Source organism: Lygodium microphyllum, chromosome 15 (genome assembly GCF_053477565.2).
Source record: "Lygodium microphyllum isolate KBCC chromosome 15, Lygodium_microphyllum_v1.1.10, whole genome shotgun sequence".
NCBI classification, from domain to species: domain Eukaryota; kingdom Viridiplantae; phylum Streptophyta; class Polypodiopsida; order Schizaeales; family Lygodiaceae; genus Lygodium; species Lygodium microphyllum.
In genome coordinates this window covers 136652425-136673351 of record NC_141149.1, presented here as the reverse complement: position 1 = coordinate 136673351, position 20927 = coordinate 136652425, and the positions used below count along the sequence as shown (strand labels likewise).

Here is a 20927-nt window from a genome sequence, read left to right as displayed (position 1 = left end):
AGGAGCATGCCACATTCTGCGCTGTATAGCACCCAGTCTTGGATATATCTCACGGGGAGCTTTCTGTTGGTAGGCAGTCAGTCAGGGCGGTCACCTTTTGTATGAGGCTGGGTTGCAGGACACAATATTCATTATTGAGTCAGGGTCGTGTGCAGTGGTCAGTTTGGAGGCTCTACCCATCCGCCAGGTACTGGAGCCCACAGTAGACGGCTCTGAGGTATGGGAGATCATAGGGAGTCTTACTAGATGGCATATCTGGAAGGTGCGGTGTCAGGAGGTTTTTGGTGGGGAGAGACTTTCAGTACATGCGACTTTAGCAGAGCTCTAGACCTCCATCCTCTACTCCCTCCGCGGCTGATGGGACCAGGTGCAGGGCGAGTCTTGAGCTCTGCAGGAGCTCCGATCTCATTTGTGCGCACTTGGGGTGGCAAGGACCTGTTTTTTGTGATGTAGGCAGGCAGCCCTAGATGGCAATACACCCCCCCTCCATGGCTTCTTTCCCCCATCCCCCCTAGACCGCCCTAAGAGGCTTGTATACTTGATATATCTGACTCTGATCAGCTCCAGCTAGTCTATTGAGCATGAACACTTCCTTGTATTCCAGGTTTTTTCTGAAGTAGTATAATTAGCCACATTTTATTTGCAAATAAAAAAAAAGGTACAAAAGAGGACCTCAAAAAACCCCTTCGGGCCATTATAGATCTCCTCCATGAGAGGGGCCTGCACTTGCCCATTAACATCATTCTAATGCTCCACAAAAGGGGCCTGCACTTGCACATTAACATCATTCTGATGCACATCATCATTCAAGAGCATTGACTGCAGCCATGCTTTGATATGAGTAATCAAGGGAGTCCTTCCCATGAAATAAAAGATGGCTGCCCTCTCATGAAAGGCAGCAATCTACTGCAACACTGTATATGTTCCCAAAACAGACACCACACAATCACCATCTGGTGCAGAGTTTGCTTTACCTTCATTAGCATGCACATAGTCATTCATGAGATTGTTAGCATTTGCAAGCATATACTGTAAAGACTCATTTGGCTGTGAGTGAGGAATACAGACACCCTGCTGAGGCATCTCCAGAACACCTGAAACCAGAGCATCAACTGTCAGCTTGCAGCATTTTTCTATCTCATCCCCTTCCACCAGCTCAAAAAAGTCCTCAGCCAAGTCAAACATCAGATCTGCCAATTATTTTTCATCCCCTTGCCCAAGATGCTGATCAAGGAAATCCACATCAATACCACTAGACGCCTGCATCTCTTCCAAATCAGTGGCCCAGCTTACCTTTCACCTGACAGTGTGTACGCCTGCATGTATTATCTGCCCTGTCTATGCAAAAACAGATCTGAAAAGACAGCATACCCCTTCACAATATGGCTGTGTGCCTGTGCATTCACATCCAGGTACAATCATGTTGCAGCCCAGGCACTGAGTCTCTGTAGGCCAAACCCTGCATACTAACAGCAGGTCACCATCTCATCCTGGTTGCCTGCATGGAGACTAAAATCACCATCTGTAAGAAATGCTGCCCTTGGCTGCAAATCTGCATGACTGTATTGCTTGCAGAAGACATGAACTTCTCCCTTGTCATGGAACAGTTTGCAGCAGTTGTAATGATCTGCCTTGTCTGATTTCAGTCCTGTGCAGCCATCATTCCAGGACTGTGCACCTGTCTCCAGCGATTGTCCCAAGTCTCTGAGACTCTGCACTGTTATAGGGCACACAGGAAGGCAGGTTAGTGTTGTTGCAACCTCACTTCAGTGTGCTGCTCTCTCTCAATCCTTTTTTTTTTCCTGTGAACTCTCTCTCTCCCTCTCTCTCTCTCTCGTAATCAAGGGGTTACCCTAGTGGTAAGCCACTTATTTTATTAACCCACTGACCCGGGTTTAAATCTCTATTTTTCTACACCTATACTCAATGGCCAGGCAGAATGTAGGAGTTGAACCCAAGACCTTCTAGTCACCAAGTGTTCCACTTAACCAATCCTGTGTGTGTGTGTGTGTCTCATAATGAATAATCATATTATATCATATTCACATACAAAAAACAAAAGGAGTATAAAATGTCATGGAAAAAAAAAGGAAATTGCCGTATGCCAAGGAGCTAAATCCTCCCTCGGGAGAAGATCCGCTTGCTGAATGGCATCTAATTGCCCATGTAGAAGACCCTTGACTTTAGCAACATGTCTTTGAACACCAACAACTGAGTCAAAAACAAATGTGTTTTGAGTGACCCAAATGTGCCGAAATCCCCAAAATCTCAAAAAATGAAACAAGATCTTCATATGTGGCTATGCCGGAGTGAGAGATATTTTGACGCAGCAAAGATCCAATCAAAGGGGCATAGCAATGGGCCAACCACATCTCTCCAAATGTCTAACAAGAGGGTCTAGATTTTCTCGGCTAAAGGGCATAAAATAAAGCTGTGATGAGAAGCATCCACACTAGTAGTGCAAAGGAAGTAATTCCCATTGGAGATCTCTCTCTCTCTCTCTCTCTCTCTCTCTCTCTCTCTCTCTTTCATAAAGATAATTGAATTAAGTAGTAAATATTTACATGAGACCATCAGGTCAACATACAAATAACCATCATAACCTCTCTCTCTCTCTCTCTCTTTTTGTGAAGATAATTGAATTAAGTAGTAAATATTTTACATAAGACCATCAGGTCAGCTTTAGAAATAACAGAAAATAACAGACATAAAGGAAAGTCTACACAGACTCTAACACAGAAATGTCACACTGAAAGTATAGCTAGTGTGGAGCGAACAGTGTCCAGCCAGGGAGCAGCAATATCAGGAAGAACCAAATCAGCAAACACCATAGAGGTGATTTGCCATAACACTAAACCCCGGATTTGGGCCACATGACCATGAATACCAGATACTGAATCAAAAATGAAGGCATTCCGAGTACGCCAAATATGCCACAAGGCTGTCCATCTAAGGAAATGGAAAAGGCAGGGATAATGTGAACTCAAAGAGGTCATGGAGGGCATCTTCCCCAAAATCCATGAACGAGCTGAAATCCGGTGTTGAGTCAATGAGGACTAGACACGGAAAATAAAACTCCAAATCTGTCTTGCAATAGGGTAGGAGACAAAAGGATGAAGCACTGTTTCATCACATGTAGTACAGAATATTCATCACCCAGTAGAGATCTTACGAGCTTGCAGCACATTCCCAGTAGAAAGAGTGCCAATAAGCAGCCTCCATATAAACACTTTTCCGTGATACGAAACCTTAGATGTCTGGAGCTGGATGAATTTGTCTTCCCACTTCTTTTTGTTTTCCGAATATGCCATACTTTATTTGCCTTATTCATGACCCATCTCTTGGCCTCTACCATCTAATGATATATCTGATTGGTTGACCTTTTCTCGAAATCATCAGGAATCACAAATATCCAATCACGCCAAGGAGACAAAAGCTGTAATGTAGGCAAAGGATAGTAGCTCGTAAGTCTATCGTCCATGGCCGTCCAAATAACATGATACCCTCTACTCACTCAAAAGTGCTGACGAATACACCGAAAGGAATAAAGACAGGCCTGGCCAGGAATGACTTCATCTTGGACTGATTGCAACCCCAAACGAGCCATCTGGTTAAACTTGTCTCTCTACAGATCTTTATCAGGCCAGCCCAACAACCTAGAGAATGCTAGTACCTCGCCTAGCAGGGAATTCTCCTCCTTGCAAGAATCCGGGGGCTACCAAACCGAAAAACGTAGCATTGTTTGCCAAGATGCTATCATATGGGAAAAGAGAAAAGACTGGGAGACCTTAATACATCTTGTGGAGTTAAGCACATGCCACCAAGAAGCATGAATAACTGTGCTACCATGAGAAATGCCAGACTTTTCTAGAAAAATTTTTGCTATATCTATCCAGGGATGAGTCTGTACACAACCTCAAAGCGGTCATATGTAAATTAACATCCAAGAGAGCTGCTTCCCCCATCCTTTTAGGAGTAGTCACATGTTGCCATGAAATCCATACCTGACCCAAGCGATTTCCTTTCTTCTTCCATAACATGAATCGGGTAGGTTGAACCGAATCCAGTAGGGACTTCTTAGTCCAAGGAAGCAGTGGCAAGAAAAACGAAATCATGTTGATCATAATGCATTGTGCAACTTTAAGTCTCACATGGAGATGCCAGCCTTGTGACTTCTAGTACATAAACCGATCATAAATACGAGATGCCATCCAATCCAACAAGGCATGAGGAGCTATCTCCACCCCAATAGGATATCCCATGTGTCTAGTTATATTCGCCTTAGGAATCACAATACCATTCCAACTCAAAGCCTGCAAATCATTTTCCATACAAGAGAGCAGAGTAGATTTTTTAGCATTAATATGAAGTCCCGATGCCATGGCAAAAAGTTTCCACGGGACCATTTTCTGATTAACATTCAAGCGATCAGCCTTAAGGAACATAAAGGAACCATTTGCCAAAGATTGACCCACAAGTTGGGCCCCACTGCGAAGAGACAAACCAACTATCTCACCTTTATTGGCCAACTTATCCAACAAAGAAAGCATCAGGTGAGTAACTAATGCAAACAACAAAGGACTGAGAGGGCAGCCTTGTCGAAGAGAATGGTTAAGGTAATTTCATCAGTGATCCCTCCATTGAGAGCAATACGGGCCACTGCCCCCTGACCAATAGTATCCACCAGAGAAATCATATGCGGCCCAAAACCCATGGTGAACATTAGCTGTCTTAAAAAAGACCAGCTTACATGATCAAATGCCTTTTCAATATCAAGCTGAAGCATGACCACCTTTTGGCTTAAAGCTTTTGCAAAGTCAATCCCCAGTTGAACATTCAAAATGTTATGCATTATATTCCAACCCTTAATGAAACCGTATTGGTGTGGATGAACCAAATGCGGAAAAACTTTCTTCAATCTGTTGGCAATGATTTTTGAAAAGATTTTGTATAAAGAGCCCATAACAGAAATGGGTCTCCATTGTTTCAAAGAAGTAGGAGAGGGAACCTTGGGCAATAGCTGAATGATTGCAATCTTCCAGTCTGAAGGCATGACATCGAAATTCCAAACTTGGTGACATAGGTGAGCCGACGGATCCTTAAGTTTCTCAACATTGGTTGAAAACAACTCATTAGGAAGCGCGTCCCAACCAAGGCTTTTTCTTTTAGGCAAATGGGACAATACCTCTTCCACTTCATCCTTTGAAATATCCGTCTCCATTAAGGTTATCCATTCTGGCTGAACCTGATTACTAACCAGATCACAAATGTATCTGCAAGCAGAGTGTACAGCATCAGACAGAAACTCTGGAGGGCCCAACAATGATTTATAAAAATCTGCACACATCTGAATGATGGATGTAGGTTCTGTCACCATAACACCTTGCTCATTCTTCAGACGCACAATATTTTCCCAGGCATATTTCTAATGTAATCGAGCAAAGAATTGGTGAGATTGACAATTGTTATCATGCAAAGCTTCTGCTCTAGACAGCAATTTGTATTTAGCATATTCTTGTTCGTGTAAAGATTGAACTCGGCCTTTCAACCATTCAATGCATGTAAGCAAGTCATCAGTGGCATCCCCCAACTGACATAAAGACAACGAATGGGCCAACAAAAATTGTGCATGTAGCAATTCAACGCGTAGAATGGAAGCATGCTGAATACCATACTGTCGGGATAACATACACGCATTATCCCTAAAAACAGGCCATACTTCTGTTACTTTTTATAGGACCCTATAACAAAAGGAATCAATTATTAGCTGCATACATTCGAGAAACTGATTTTGCAGGAGAAAGGATTGATTGAAACGAAGAGGCAAGCGAGCTAGGAGAGACTTATAGGCATGAGCAGGTCGTTATGTCATTTCCAAGATCAAATGATAGTGATCAGACAAGACATGCTTTTGCTCAATCCACATATCAATGACTACAGGGAGAAATGAATCACTTTGACAAACATAAATCCTATGCAGCCTGGCCCATGAGTTTGGATGTTGAAGAGAACGATAAGTATATCGTGAGTGTGAGGGATGCAACCAAGACCACATGTCCTGTTTCAAAGACTCAGCTGCAAAAGCATCCTACACCTGTCGCTTAGGACCATCCATAACCAAGTGTTGAGAAGTCATTTGATCCAGAGATGTACAGGCATTGAAATCACCCATTATAAAGCCTTGATGGGCCATGGCAAGGCAATGCAAGTCATCCCAAAGCTGACAGCGTTCACAAGCAGTAGGAGCATACACACCCACCAGCCATAAAACTTCTCCCTCATATAGGCTTTCCAAAATCATGAATTTACCACAATGATCCTAAGAAATCAAAGATGGTTGCAAGGAAGATCTGACAGCCAACATTACTCCTGATTTATGTGGAACACACCCACTAAAGAAAACAGAATAATCCTTATATACATAAGATGATCCTGCCAAAGCATGCTGTTTACGCTCCACAGCACAAAGAACATCCCAATTGCCAACTAACACAACTTTCCACAACCGATACTGCTCATCTCCCGAAGAGATACCTTTAATGTTCCATAACGCAATTCTCATAATGGATTACAGAAAAGAAAAACTACTGAATTCCCACCTTCCCTTTCCCTTTAACATCAATAGCTTTGGCTGCTTGAAATCTTTCCATCTCGCTTCGAATCACATCAACTAGATCTGCCCTTTGCAAACTAGCAATCGAAGTACGAGAAGGAAACTGATGTTGCTAGGCATAGAAAACATCACGAGGAGGCACCATTCTCCCTCTCGAATCAAAGTGCAAAGTAGTATCAAACCCTTTTTTCATTAACACCAACTACAGATTGAGGTTTCATATAGAATCCCCTACCTCGGCGTTGAAACGTCTGAGTAATAGTCTGGGGAACTGAGTGAACATGAGCAGACCGAGGCTCCTGTCTAGCATTACAGTGAACCATTGTAACCCAGGAGTTATCCTGAGGAGACAAGTTCTGACCCACCGAGGGCGATGCACACTGATTTCCAGCTTGAGAAGCAGCCTTCTTTCCATCTGCTTGTCCCTGCTGGACAATATGCTCAGAAGCGGCTTCAAGTTGTTGAGCCATTTGCTAGGGAAGATGGTCATGCATATCCAAATCATGATCCAAAGATGGTTGCATTACCTCCTGGCTTCTATCACATTTTGAAATGAAATGTCGCAATTGCCCACACCTGAAACAATGTCCAGCAAATGTGCCCCATTTGAGCTCATAGGTCAAAGTTTGCGACCCCGGAACCTGAAAATGAACTTTAGTCAAGCGAGGTTTCCCTGTATCCCAAAGCATGCATGCCCAATTCCTGTTACGAGAGGCCAACCAAGGTTCCACCAACACCTCACCAAGAGATCTCAAAACGAAGGGAAGAAGTTGCCAAAGACGGGCAGGAAAATCAACCACCTCGATCCAAATTGGGCATGCCTACTTGAGTATCTCCTGAAATTCGGCCATAGGCCTCCAAGGAACCATATGGACTAACTGACCATCCATGAACAACGGGATACATTGCATAATATGAGCATGCACTTCCGGGGAGTAGAAGAGGACCTCAAAAAAAACCCCTCGGGCCATCATAGATCTCTTCCACAAGGGATGCGTGACCTTGCCTTAAAACATCATCCTCACACATCTCCACATTGGCAAGCATTGACAGCAACCATGCACGGATACTAATGATCAATGGGGTCCTTCCCATAAAATAAAAGATGGCACCCCTCTCATGGAAGGCAGCAATCTGCTGTAGAACCAGATCAGCACCCATAACAACAACTACATGTTCCCGTTGTCGTAAATAACTCGCTTTACCCTCATTAGCTTGAGCATATTCCGACATCAGATGATTGGCAGAGGCCAGCATAAACTGAAAAGACTCATTAGTCTAAGAGCATGAGGCCTGAGCCTTTTTCTGAGGAAAATTCAGGGCACACAAGTCCGGTTCTTTGACCAACATCTTGCGATGTTTGCCCATCTTGTCCCCTTCCATTAACTGCCCAGAATCTTCAGCTGATGAATCACCATCTCATTCTGCCAGCAGGTTTTTATCTTCCCCATTTCCAATATGCTGGTCTAGAAAGGCCATGCCAATACCATTAGATTCCTGCAAATTCGCCATATCCAAGGTTTTTGCTGATTACATAGATGAAACCAACTGTGGCTGTCTTTCACAGAACAGAACTGAACCTGTCTCCTTCAGTAGGCCATTGTATGTCGGGACCACAGCCCCAATCTAAACTCTGTTGTTCAGATTAAACAGACCTTCCACAATCTCTGTCACTCACTCTTGTCTTACCCGGATTAGAGCAGATCACCACACCTCGCTGTCAGATGCAGAGCATGGATGTCAGATTAGGTCGACACTGATTACCAGGAGCTGGGACTGAGCGGCATGAAGCCAAAAGGCTAATGAGAACACAATGCATGAACAAAAGCTCTCTAAAAAGCTATCAAGCAACAATCTCTAGGAACGAAGGAAGGGGATCATGAAGATGGTACAATAGTGGTGGAGCAAACAGTGTCTATGCATGGAGCAACCACCTCTCCAATAATGAGGCCAGCTGAAATCATAGAAGAATTTTTCCATAATAGCAAGCGTTGCACTCGTCCCACATGGCCAGCTCTCTCTCTCTCTCTCTCTCTCTCCAGACATGTACACACAAGCATGCTCGGACACTCTTTAGACGATTGTACACATGTACACACAAGCATGCCCGGACACTCTTCAGTTGATTGGTACGCAAAAAGAAGCAGGAATACCTGAGCAGACTAGAAACAAAAATGTATTCCATGTTCTTGGGACAGGACACCAAGAAAGGAAAAGGATGCATGAGAGCCAGTCACCTATACAGATTACTAGACCGGATGATTGGAGTGAAAATGCTTGCACACTCTATGATGTTCCTGGCCAAGAGCCTATGCCACTTCCCTCAACCTCAAGACCAGAAAATTACAGATTTCTCACAGAAAAAAAAGAGAGAGGAATGTCATATGTAAACTGAAAAATGGAAAAGCTCAAGATCATGATTGTTTAGTAGTAGAACACTTCACTCATATTTGTGATATCTTGGCACCAGCGTTGGATCACATCTTTAATAGGGCAGTCTGTGAAGGATTTCCAACCAGTTGGTCAGACCATACTATTGTGCCGCGCTTTAAGATTGGAGACCCTGCGCTACTTAGTAACTATAGAACTATCATGATTGGACATAGGCTAGCCAAAATACATGGCTCTATTGTGGAACAAACATTGAGTGAATGGGTTGAGATGCATGGCCTGAGATCAAAAGGCCAGGCTGGCTTCAGGAGGGGATATACAACTCTAGACTATATCTTTACATTGAATGCAATCATCGAAGAAGGCAAGGCATTCAAGAAAAAGATCTACTATTTTGTGGACTTTCGCAAGGCTTTGACACAGTGCCACATGCTAGACTCATGAGCACAATGCAAGACATTGATGTGCCCGTAGAGATACAATGGAGTATCTATGCCTTGTATGAGACAATGATAGGCAGAGTATGGACACCTGAGGGAATCTCAGATATAGTCAATAGCACCATTGGGATAAAACAAGGCTGCCCACTTTCACCGACACTACTTGGGTTGTACATAGATGAAATTTTAGAATATGTGGACAGAAGTGGTGGAACCACTAGTTAGCTGGAGTGTTGCTACCATTACTGCCTTATGCAAATGATACTGTACTTATATCCAACTCACCTGAGAGACTAAATAGACACTTGGATGCATTATCAGATTTTTGCAGAGATAGAGACCTTAAGGTGAACCTTGGGAAAACTAAAGTTATGGTATTTAACACTTCAGCTGCTTGGGTGACGAGAGCTGAGCACCAGTTTACTTTCGATGGAGAGTTGGTGGAGATGGTCAAGCAGTATGTTTATTTGGGGGTCACATTGAAGGGACCACAATTCTCTTAGAGAGGGACATTAGAGGCTCGTTTGGCAAAAGCATATGCAGTCTTAGGTGCATTGGAGAGGCAATGTGCTCACAGACAGTTTCATGAACCATGCACAAAACTGTGGCTTTTTGACACCTTGGTTACACCCACACTCCCATATGGGGCAGCTATTTGGGGTTCAAGTCTCTTCCACACGAGGAGACAACCTTTGGGAGACTAGGATGGACCAAAGAAGGAATACTATGACAGATGGGATCATATGGAAAGACCACCAATCATGATGATCTCACATATGATATGAGCGAATAGCTCGACCCCACATGAGATTATTAGAGCTAAGTTGGGAGAATCACCCATAGTGGTTGAGGCCTTGGTCTAGGCAGCAATGACTTTCATCCATAGACTATGGGATCTCCCCCAAGATAGATGCCCATGGCTAGCCCTAGCCTCTTCTAGACAACTAGCAGCAGATGGTGACAGACATTGTTGGTATGCTCAAATGGGTACATGAATGAGTTTATATGGGCCCCCTTTGACTATAGCCTGAATTGCCCTACACTTGACCTAAGCTGATCAGAGTAGACATATTGAGGCTAGATACGGAGAAGACTTGGATCCGACCCCCCACCCCACATGGCACGAGGATGGCACACTGCCAGACCCACTTCCTTCAGGTATCTGAGGATGGTTTCATCACCTGACCCAGTTACATGGATACATAGTTGCCTCAAGGATTGCGCACAATTATTGGTCGAATCCGTACCTCATCCCACCATGTGAGAATTGAGACATGCAAATGGGAGGGCATACAAACAGAGGAACGCATATGCCCACTATGCGATAGAGAGCCAGAGATAGAGGAACACTACAGTCGCCGATGCACGGTACATTATGATATACGAGGCAAATACCACTATTTGTTTCGAGAGGGTCATGAATCATGCAGTTTGAGGATTAGAGATGCTTGGGTTTCTTCATCTTGGAGCTCCAAAGGCGCAAAGTAGCTATTCTACGAAGTAGGAGACCCCCATAGCTCGGCTCGCATAGATAGAGAGCAGTCACTGACTTTTTCACTACTACATGATCGAGTATGGCACATACCACTAGTATTGCCACACAGCCTACAGAAGTACATGATCATGCAACCTCATCTTTTGTTGGTGTCCCTTTGGATAGAGCAGTGGCACTCAACCAGCTAGGCATCCGTGTCAACTTGGATTCAATATCCGCTCAAACACACAACTCGTTGAGGACTGGGGAAATGGTCTAGTCTTCTTGGGGAATAGGAAGGATGTAGTACGAATAGAAATTGAGACTTGGAAAACATCTTCAATAGACCTAGATGCAATTTCTAGCATACTATGAGCAGATGCTAATTGTTCGGCATCCAAGAGTCTCTCACAAACTACATACCATCCATTGAAGACGAGCAAGATTGGATGCACATACTTGCTAGTCTAGAATTATTGTTCATGGAGGAACCTAAATACCAAGAATCTCATGAACACCTGGGTCAACGAGAAGCAAAAGACTATACCATCCAAATGTTCAACCCTCAATTAGAGTGTCTCAGTGCCTCTCTTTATGATGGTCCCTTGATTGAGTGCTGCAAGTTCTCACCAAAGGTTATTTGATTCCAATGAATAGACTTGAATTGTGCAAGTTGTTGAGCGAGGCACTTGTGTTTGTGCGGCAAACCCTAAGTTCACCTCCTAATCTTTGAGGAGTTACTTAATAGTCCCACCTAGCAATGGACTAATAATCTCTACCAAGTCCTATTTGATTATCACAACAACCTCTTTGTCTCCCTAATGCGTGAGTAGGGGGTTGACATCGAGGAAAAAAGTGAACTTCAGGAGAAAGAACCTATGGATGACAAAAACAAAAATGATGTTGATACTGACTTAGTCGACTACAATACCAATGGCTGAATGATAGAGTAGATCTCAATTGACCCAAAGACCTAGCAGATAGAACGTTTGCTCATTGATGCAGGTGTAGTGGGACTTAAATCAGAACTAGACTGGCTGGATCACTTAGAGGTATTAGACTATGAAGAAATGGGATATCAACCTACAAAGTTGGTTTCTGCCTCTAAAATACTCTTACCCAATCATGAAAAAGACAGCCTTTGATGCCTCCATCGATGGAAAATACTAATATGGAAACAATGGGAGTGATGATTTAGACTTTGAAATACCACCACTATCCAAGTCTCGTAAGGCTAGAGCAAAACTCCCGATCCACCTCAGATGCAAACACCTTAAAAACGTCATATCTGACAATGAGTTAGAAACTAAGAGCCAGAAGAAGCCACAAGATTTTCCAAAATGATTTACGAAATACTAAAAAGGAGATTGTGTCATGGTTTTGCTTGATGCAAAGAGAGAATGTTCCAAAGGCATTTTTTACTTGTGAATAAGCAGTTAAAAATGATCTAGCCAAAGTTGTTGGGATTAATTCTAACATAGTTCCATAACCATGTGAAGAAAGATGGCTCTTTTTCCCCAAAATGTGGCGAAGCTTTGATCTCAATTCATTGTTAAAGAGAAGTGGCCGGCTCAACTTCTATTTTATAGTGGTTGGGGCTAGGCAGTGTACATGTCAATCACTACAAGAAGAAAGGAATCACTCTAGCAAATGTACATTCTATCTAGTTTGGTCCAAGTATATTCAAATGTTGAAGAGATTGGTATGCAAGAAGCAACCAAGACCACAGGTCTTGTTTCAATGACAAGGCTGCCAGTGCATCCCATGTGTGACACTCAGGACCATTCATAACCAAGTGAGGTGAAGTCACCTGATCCACAGACACAAAAACATTAAAATCATCCATAACAATCCCTAGGAGAGGCCATAGAAACACACTGCAAATCTTCCCAAAGCTGACGATATTCTCCAACAGTATTAGGAGCATACACTCCCACCAACCACAAAGCCTCCCCCTCATACATAATCTTCACAACTAGGAATCTGCTCCAAACATCTTGATGAACCAAGGATGGCTGCAATGAAGATCTAATAGCCAAGATAACTCTAGATTTATGAGGAACCCAGTCACTAAAAAACACTACATAATCCTTATACAAGAACCAGACAAAGAGTGTTGCTCATGCAACACCACATCCCAATTACTAGCAAAAGCAATAAGTAAATGTGGAGAGACATATCTTAGACCAAAGGAGGCATTCTACTTGAGGTGACTTGTGTGACAATTAGGGAGAAAAGTGGATGATGACAGACATGCAAGACATAAAACGGTCAGCTATCATTTACGTCAAAGGATTAGAGTAGTAGCTCACTATGATAGGATGACAATACATAGTTCTTGACCCGGTTACTTGCGTGATGGACAATTTGAGACACTAGACCTATCATAGGAGACCTATTCATACAATAGGATCTGGGAGATTGGGTTTGGAGGGTCCCTTGTTTTGACAGATTTTGTGTCATATCATTCTTTCTTATACCACCAAGATTATGAGAGGCTTCTTCTCTTTTGAATCGTGAGATTGGTCGATTCTTCTTTGGACTCTCAATCCACCTCCTTAGAGGGAAAAGAGGACAATTCAGCCCTTGAGTTAGAGGAAGCAGGAGTGGTGCTAGCTTCAAGTAACTTTAATATTTTGGAGTCCCGTGAAGGTAGATGAGGATGACAGTGATGAGGATGATGATGCTAGTAATTACAATGATCATGAGGATGAGGATGCAACTTGAGTCATGAGATTTGACACTAACTTGTTCTTGGGCTAGGGGTCTGTTGCAGCTTGCTTACTGCATAGAGTCTTAGGGTTTATCCTTCTATTGATCTTTTTGGTTTAGTACCATACATTCTTCTATTGCCTTGACTCTTGGGGCTTGTTATTACTACAATTATTGACTAGTCATTTCTTTTTGCATGTTGGAACTTGATGTTTCATGCATGTGACATTGTGATTCTGATTATTACATTGGTCTGAAGTTCCAAGTTTGAAGGTTAAAAAAAGTGTACAAGTTTTATTTTCTTGGTTTCTTTACCCATAAATTTAGGGCCCCATATGGTTCAGCTCTAGGTGTTGAACTGTACACCAATCATGTTTCCATACTTGTATGCATTTGCCGTATGGAAGCCTATGGAAAAAACTATGGCTAATGATATCCCTTGGTTCATATGGCTAGCAAGATGTAGCCATGCCATTCGAGCTATAAGCACATCTATAGAGACCCTCTCTAGGATCTTGTCAAATATTATTCATAATCTCTATGGGAGAGGGGAGAGTACACAAAGTGACTCTGAGCACACGAGGAGGAGGTGAGATGCTTTTCTTGATATGTGAGACTCTAGCACTTTCTTCCATCTAGAGTCACATATGGTTTGGTGTTATAAACCTTCTAATTGGCTTGTCACTCAGCCCTTGTATTGGACTATTTATTATTATCTTTTGTCGTACGTGGTTCTCCTACAAAGGGCTTATATCATATTTTGCCTTGGGTTATTGTCTAGTGAGGGTATTGATAGAATTTCTCTCTTTTGGGGAAACAAAAAGGATGGCATAACAAAGGTTATCATATGTACCATATTTTGGTGGTCATTGTGGAATACAAACTGTTATGGGGGCATATGAGAGATTTTTCTATTGGCCTACTTTAGAAGTGATCTTGAATCCTGTTTCAAATAAATCTTTCCCTATCAAAATGCATGGCACAAGTGGCACAAGACACCATGATTTTTGTATTAATTACGTGTACCTTTAGAACCATGACAAGAGATAATGCTACATTTTAAAGGAATTGCCTAAACTCATTGTGGAAATAAACCTTTGCAGACCATTTAAAATCTGTGGGAAGAGCAACGAGTGTAATTGTTATGCCACTTTTCTTGATATCTCATGTGTTTGCTTTCATTCTCTGAAGCTAGTAAATGAAAAGTATTTGGTTTTGGTTGAGATTTTCACTCTGCTGATGAGTTTGTTGAAGACATCATAGTAGTTCTGATAGGGTAAAGCAATATGTTGCAAGAGGAAGGCAGAAGAAACAGGCAGACAAGCATAGGTATCAAATAAACCTAAAAAATATAATGTGCTATTAGCCTAGACATAGGAAGCATCCTAGGGAAAGAAGGACAGCAACCCAAGCTGTTCACTATATACTACAGGCCTTTTCAATTATTACGCTGGTATTGTAATTTAAGAAGATTAGACAATGAATCTCTCCAGAAAGAGGATGCCATGAAAATGTTATGCAGATTATATTAAATATTTGGGTTTTGTGCATCTTATGCTTAAATTTTTTATTGAAATGTAAAGAGTATTTATAACATTTCAAAAGGGTAATATTGACTCTTTTTTCCTGCAGCAAAACTTTGATGTGGTTTGGTGCCGAGGAACAGTCGGTGAAAAAGTTTTTAAGCCTTGGGTGGATATAATACAGCAACGTGGATGCCAATTCCTTACTAAGAGGAGGGTCACGGACCTCCTCCTGGATGAGGCTAGTGGAAAAATTAAGGGTGTAGTTTGTGGAGACGAGATTATGCCTGCTGATGCTGTCATATTTTCTGTTGGCATATCTGGATTGCAACGTCTAGTGCCAAACAGGTAGCATTTGTTGGTTTTGTTGCATAATAAAGAACAGTGTTTAGTTTCACTTTAACAGGTTCTTAATGTCACCATTTGTCGTATGTGTAGACAAATTTCTCAAAAAAGTTAAATGCATCTCCTATACAGCAGCTCACTGACTTGTTGCATAATGAAGAACAGTTTTCAAATTTTTCTTTGACAACTATCTGTAGACAACATTCTCAAAAGTCTTAATGCTTCTTCTGAACTGCAATTACTCACTGGTGTGTCTTTGCTGTTCCATTGTTTGAGCATATCAGTTCAACCTTGAGAACCAGGAAAGAGTTTTTAAATGTCGCAAACCTTTCTACTGTTGATGTTCTCGCAGTACGGTTGTGGCTTGACCACAAGGTAAACAAAGCCTCAACTGCTATCTATGGCTCTATTTCTTGTTTATTTATTTGTCATGTCTGTATATTCGTGGCTTTCGTTTTGTGGTTTCATGTGTAAAGGTAGGCATTCTGTTCTCTGGTGGGGAAGATCCTTAAGGGTGTATGATTGCAATGGAATGCCAGGTCATATGTAAACATGACTTTTGTGAAGAATGTTTTAATGGATGAGTAATATAACTTTGCAGGTGCCAATCCCAAGACCCAGCAATGCTTGTTTTGGATTTGATAATACAACTGGATGGACCTTCTTTGACTTGAATGCTTTGCATGACGAGTACAAAGATGAATTGGGTACAGTTGTGGAGGCAGACTTTGTAAGGATGGCTCTATGACTTTCTCATATTCTGACCTACGCAAGAAAGTTCATGGCCTTGTCACTACAACAGTTGAGAGCATAAGATATGTATTGATTGTGCTCCTGTTAGTCATGAAAGCATTATCATCAGCCTCATTCTTTTGGAATTAAATCACTTCAAAAAATCTTTATATTAATATAGAGATTGCAGTTTAAAGATAATCTTATTTGATTATTGGACAGTATCATGCAAACCAATTTCTACCCCTGTCAGATGAACAAGTTGTGGAGAAAGTCAAAGACTATCTTACCACATGCATTCCAGATTTTGGGGACTCTCAAGTCATTGATTATGCTGTGGTCAGGTTTCCAAAAGCAGTAACTCATTTTTCCCCAGGTAAAGAGGATGTCATCTCTTTTATGCTGCAACCTTTCTAGCTGCAGTTGATTTTGTCATGCATTTTGTTTCTTGTTTACCTGATTTAGTCATTAAGCATATCAACATGCACAAATACACTTGCAAACTTAATGCACTAGGGAAATCAACTCATATCACAGTGTTATTTTGCAGTTGCTGAACATGCTCCCAAGATCTTTACTGGAACATGTACTAAAAATAATTGTGGACAATCTAATGCTTGTTGAACTGAACAAGAAAATCATAAAGAAGCATTCATTGAGACATGTCAAGATTTGAAAAGTGACAAGCTTAGGAGCCAGACAGTAGACACTGGGAGCACATTGTCCTTCAGCACCATCAAATGATTATCATGTTGAGAGGGAGCAACATGTTGATGATACAAACTTGACTTCTGGCCATTAGTACAAGAGTGATCTTGCTATGCCCACATATAATTCCTTAATTCCTCCTTCTCAATGAGTATATTCCTAGTGTCATTGCTGTCGATGGTGCTGTGTGCATGTTACCCTCCATGTGGCAGCAACGCTCAGCAGTTGCAGTAACAGAACAAGCAATTGGTTAGTAGGACAAAGTCTCCCAAGTTATGGGTTGTTTGTAGATGTCGTGCTCTCCCAAGATGCTTTGACAAGTAAGTTATCTACTCACCTTGAAAGGGCTGAGAGGAGAGCATTAAAAGGGGAGCCACTATTGGCTGCATGTCTTAAACAAGACTTGACGTGAATTTAACAAGAGTATGAAAGCCTATGCTCAAAAGCTATGCGAAGTTTTTTGCTGTTTGGTTAACACTATCCAATTACCCCTTGCCCCTCATTTGTAGTTCTTCTTGAGAGGGTTTGATTTTACAATACACTGCACTAAATGATCTAGATGCAGCTATAATAGCAGCAAAGGGGGTATAAATCCCAATATGTAAAGAGCAGTCAGCTCTTAGTATATTCTTTCTAATTGCTACCGTTGCATCGCTTGCTACCCCCGCCTTCCCTCACACCCGCCCTGCCTGTCGCCTTCGCTGGTGCCCCCCCTTTCCCCGCCTGTGGCCCGTCGCCCCACCCTGCCCGTCGCCTCGCCCCCTGGCCATCATCCTGCCTGTGCCCCTACCTGTGGCCTCTGCCCCTGCCCCCTGATCCGCACCCACATGTGCCCTCGCCTCCTGGCCATCATCCCTGCCTATGCCCATTGCCCCCCGCCGCCCCCTGCCCGTCGCCTCCACCTAGTGATGTCCTCTAGGCTGTTGCCTTGCCGTGGCCCAGAAGCGCGTCTGCCCTTCCAAAACCCCCCCCCCCCCCACCCCACCATTTGCTCCCTCCCCCTGTAGCAACTCCCCCCCTCCGGTAGCACAACAGCGTGATAGGTAGGTTCTCAGCAGGGACGCGCAATGGAAACCTCTGGCCAGACACGAGCGCATTCTGTGAGTGCCCCCAAGTCAAACGCCTTGCGCATCATCCTCTCTGAGGAACAACTCTTAGTCGTCCGTACCACAGAGTTGGAGTTGAAAGAAACAATGATCTTTGGTCAGGTCATTGGACACTCCCCATCGAGGGCCCAGCTGTGGGACTGACTCCACTCCACGCTACGCATTGGCACAACGCAGATTGTGGAGGCAGTCCTCATGGCCAAGGGATCTTCATGGTTCGACTCACCTCTGCGGATGCAGCTTGTGAGCTAATGGAGAGCGCACCATATGCCTCCATGAAGGGGGTCATTTACATGGTTCCTTGGTATAGCGGCTTCACAGTGGAGACATTTGCACTTCATAACAGATTTCTCAGACATCCAATCACCTTACTTTTCCTCGGACTGGCAGTAGAGTACTATTAGTTAGTGGAGGACTTTGGACGGCTCTTCTTCACAGTTCTTCCTGCCTCCTTTGCGGATACAGTGATAGCTGCAAGAGTCCCAAAGGTACGAGTGGGCGTGAAAGACACAAAGAGTATACCAAAGTTCTTCGAGATTGAGGCAAGAGGTCACTCCTTTAGGCAGCAGGTCATTGTGATTGGGCAACCAAGGCAGTGCTTGCGTTGCCACGACTTTGGGCATCAGGCAGCAGATTGTACGCGTTTCAGAGCCAAGGCGGCTTCGTCGACATGCCCGCAGGTGGATGCTGACGGCTTCACACGTGTCCAAAGACGACAGAGAGGGAGACGGCAGGGGGGCCCATAGCCAGCTCCTCAGATGCAGCCTCGACAACAGGGAGCAGGAGGGCGAGCGATACCCCCTCAACAAAGCACTCCGCAGCCCGCCCCACCCGGCAGGATTGCAATCCCCCACATCCAGCACCCGCACCACAGATCACCTCACCTAAGATCCCACAGCCCCCACAGCCACAGCCACACCCACCCCCACCCCCCCAACATCCCATGCTCCCCCCCACTGACCCTAGCCCACAACCCCCCCCCTTACAGGGCCACCAAAACCCCCCCTCCCCACACCCACCACGTACCTTCGTCCATCCCACCATCCCTCAATCCTCCCCCCCCCCCAACAGGAGGTGATGAGCCACACACGCCTACATCCTCCTCGTACTAGCAGTCTTTCCCCTTCCACACAGCCACCAACTCATGTGCCCCTACCGCCCGCCACACTTTCTCGAGACAGGCATGGCTGTTGCCGCAAGAGTTCTTCCGCAGTGGCCCATGGCCTACCTAAGAGTTGCGGAGCATGGAGAGTTCCCACTACCTCTAAAGCATGGTTCGTAAGTCAAGGACGGGCAAGGTCCATCTACTAGCACCACCAGATGGACCAAACTACGCTTTTTTCCTTCAATCCTCTCACTTAGGGGATTGGACGATGACAAATAGAGGAGGAGTTGAAGAGTCAGGTGGCGGACCACACCTCCTAGTGGATGGGAGAAGGACTAGCACTGTTTGCACAGCAGTGGCTTGGTTGCATGATGGACATTAACTGGTGGGCTGGTGTCGAGGTCCCATACTTGAGCATTATCTTTCGAGCCCCTCCACAGTGGAGAGCTGCGAGGGATGTGATCGAGTGGCCCTTGGCACAAGCGGCCCATTTCTACCAGTGTACAGAGTCACGACTAAGCATTGCTGATAGATGCATTGATAGTACTATCTAGAGCATCTATCACCACTATGGTCCGGCCGAGGGCCACCATGGAAGACTGGAGTTCGCCGTCTAGACCTGGGGCAAAGCGTACTTGCATGCCCCATAGTTTTTCCTCCTCATCGGCAGCCTCCACACCGAACAGATGCTTGTTCGGTCAGTCACAGGTTTCCCCATGAGCTTACACCTTGCATCTTGGAATGTGAATAGTCTCCACTACAGTGGGGTACGTGGTTCTAGGAAGTTGAATGTTTGGCAGGAGTTGTAGCCTGCCCTTGCCGGACGGATCGACATCTTACTTCTACAAGAGCACAAGCTCACTCCCACCCAGGCCCAGCAGGTAGGGAAGGTACTCCCGGGCAGCTCGCACACTTACTGCGAGCACGCCATAGGTGCCCACGGTAGGAGTGGAGGCGTATGCACCTCTATTGGCCTAAGCCTCACCGCTTGTGTACGAGACCACATGACGATAGTGGTAGGGAGGATTCTATGGATCAGATTGGATATTGAGGACTAGTGCCTTGGAGTCCTCAATATCTATGCCCCTATGGAGGTTAGGGCACGCAGCAGGTTCTGGGTGGAGATCACGGGTAGACTCCCAGAGGTGGACTCTTGGATCGTTGGAGGAGACTTCAACAACGTGGAGGCTTTGGAGGACCAGCAGGAGGGCAGATGGCAGAAATTACCAGGGCATGGCCGGGGAGGAGCAGGAGGCATGGGAGATATTTCTATTGGCAGTAGGAGCACGCGATGCCTAGAGAGACCCTGCCTTCCATAAGAGGGAGAGGTCGTTGGACTTCTCTTGGGGATACAAGTGGCTAGGTGGAGTCTTGCTGGAGCGGTTGGATAGGTTTTATGTGGGAGAGTGGGGAGGCTCTCGTAGAGGCCAGATTGGGCAGCTGGCAGGCACCACATTGTCCGATCATTGCCCGGTTCTCTTGACACTTGATCCCCCAGCATCTACCCTAGACACACGATCCTGTTGGATCACTGACTTGATCTATAGGAGGGAGGAGGTGACGAGACAGATAGAGCAGATTTGGACTAGGAAGGGGGGCAGGAGAGACTGGATCACAGAGGAGGTTGCAGAGGTCCTAGCCGAGTCGAGCACTATCTGCCTAGAGGCAGCCATAAAGGCCAGGCAGCAGAGCTAGGAGGAGAAGAGACCACTCCGCCGGGACCTTGCAGCCACAAGAGATTATTACAAGAGGCACCAGGGGATCCCACCCTCCATGAA

General features: G+C 44.4%; 1 protein-coding gene across 1 annotated transcript in view; it reads left to right on the top strand.

The window, feature by feature from the left end:
• Nucleotides 1-20927, top strand: part of LOC148025120 (uncharacterized) — a 103878-nt gene that overhangs the window by 61943 nt on the left and 21008 nt on the right. Inside the window, exons 8-11 of the mRNA XM_087693808.1 lie at nt 15263-15501; nt 15783-15873; nt 16100-16228; nt 16453-16606. Coding sequence (XP_087549934.1) covers nt 15263-15501; nt 15783-15873; nt 16100-16228; nt 16453-16606 — 613 coding nt within the window. The remainder of the gene's footprint in view (nt 1-15262; nt 15502-15782; nt 15874-16099; nt 16229-16452; nt 16607-20927) is intronic.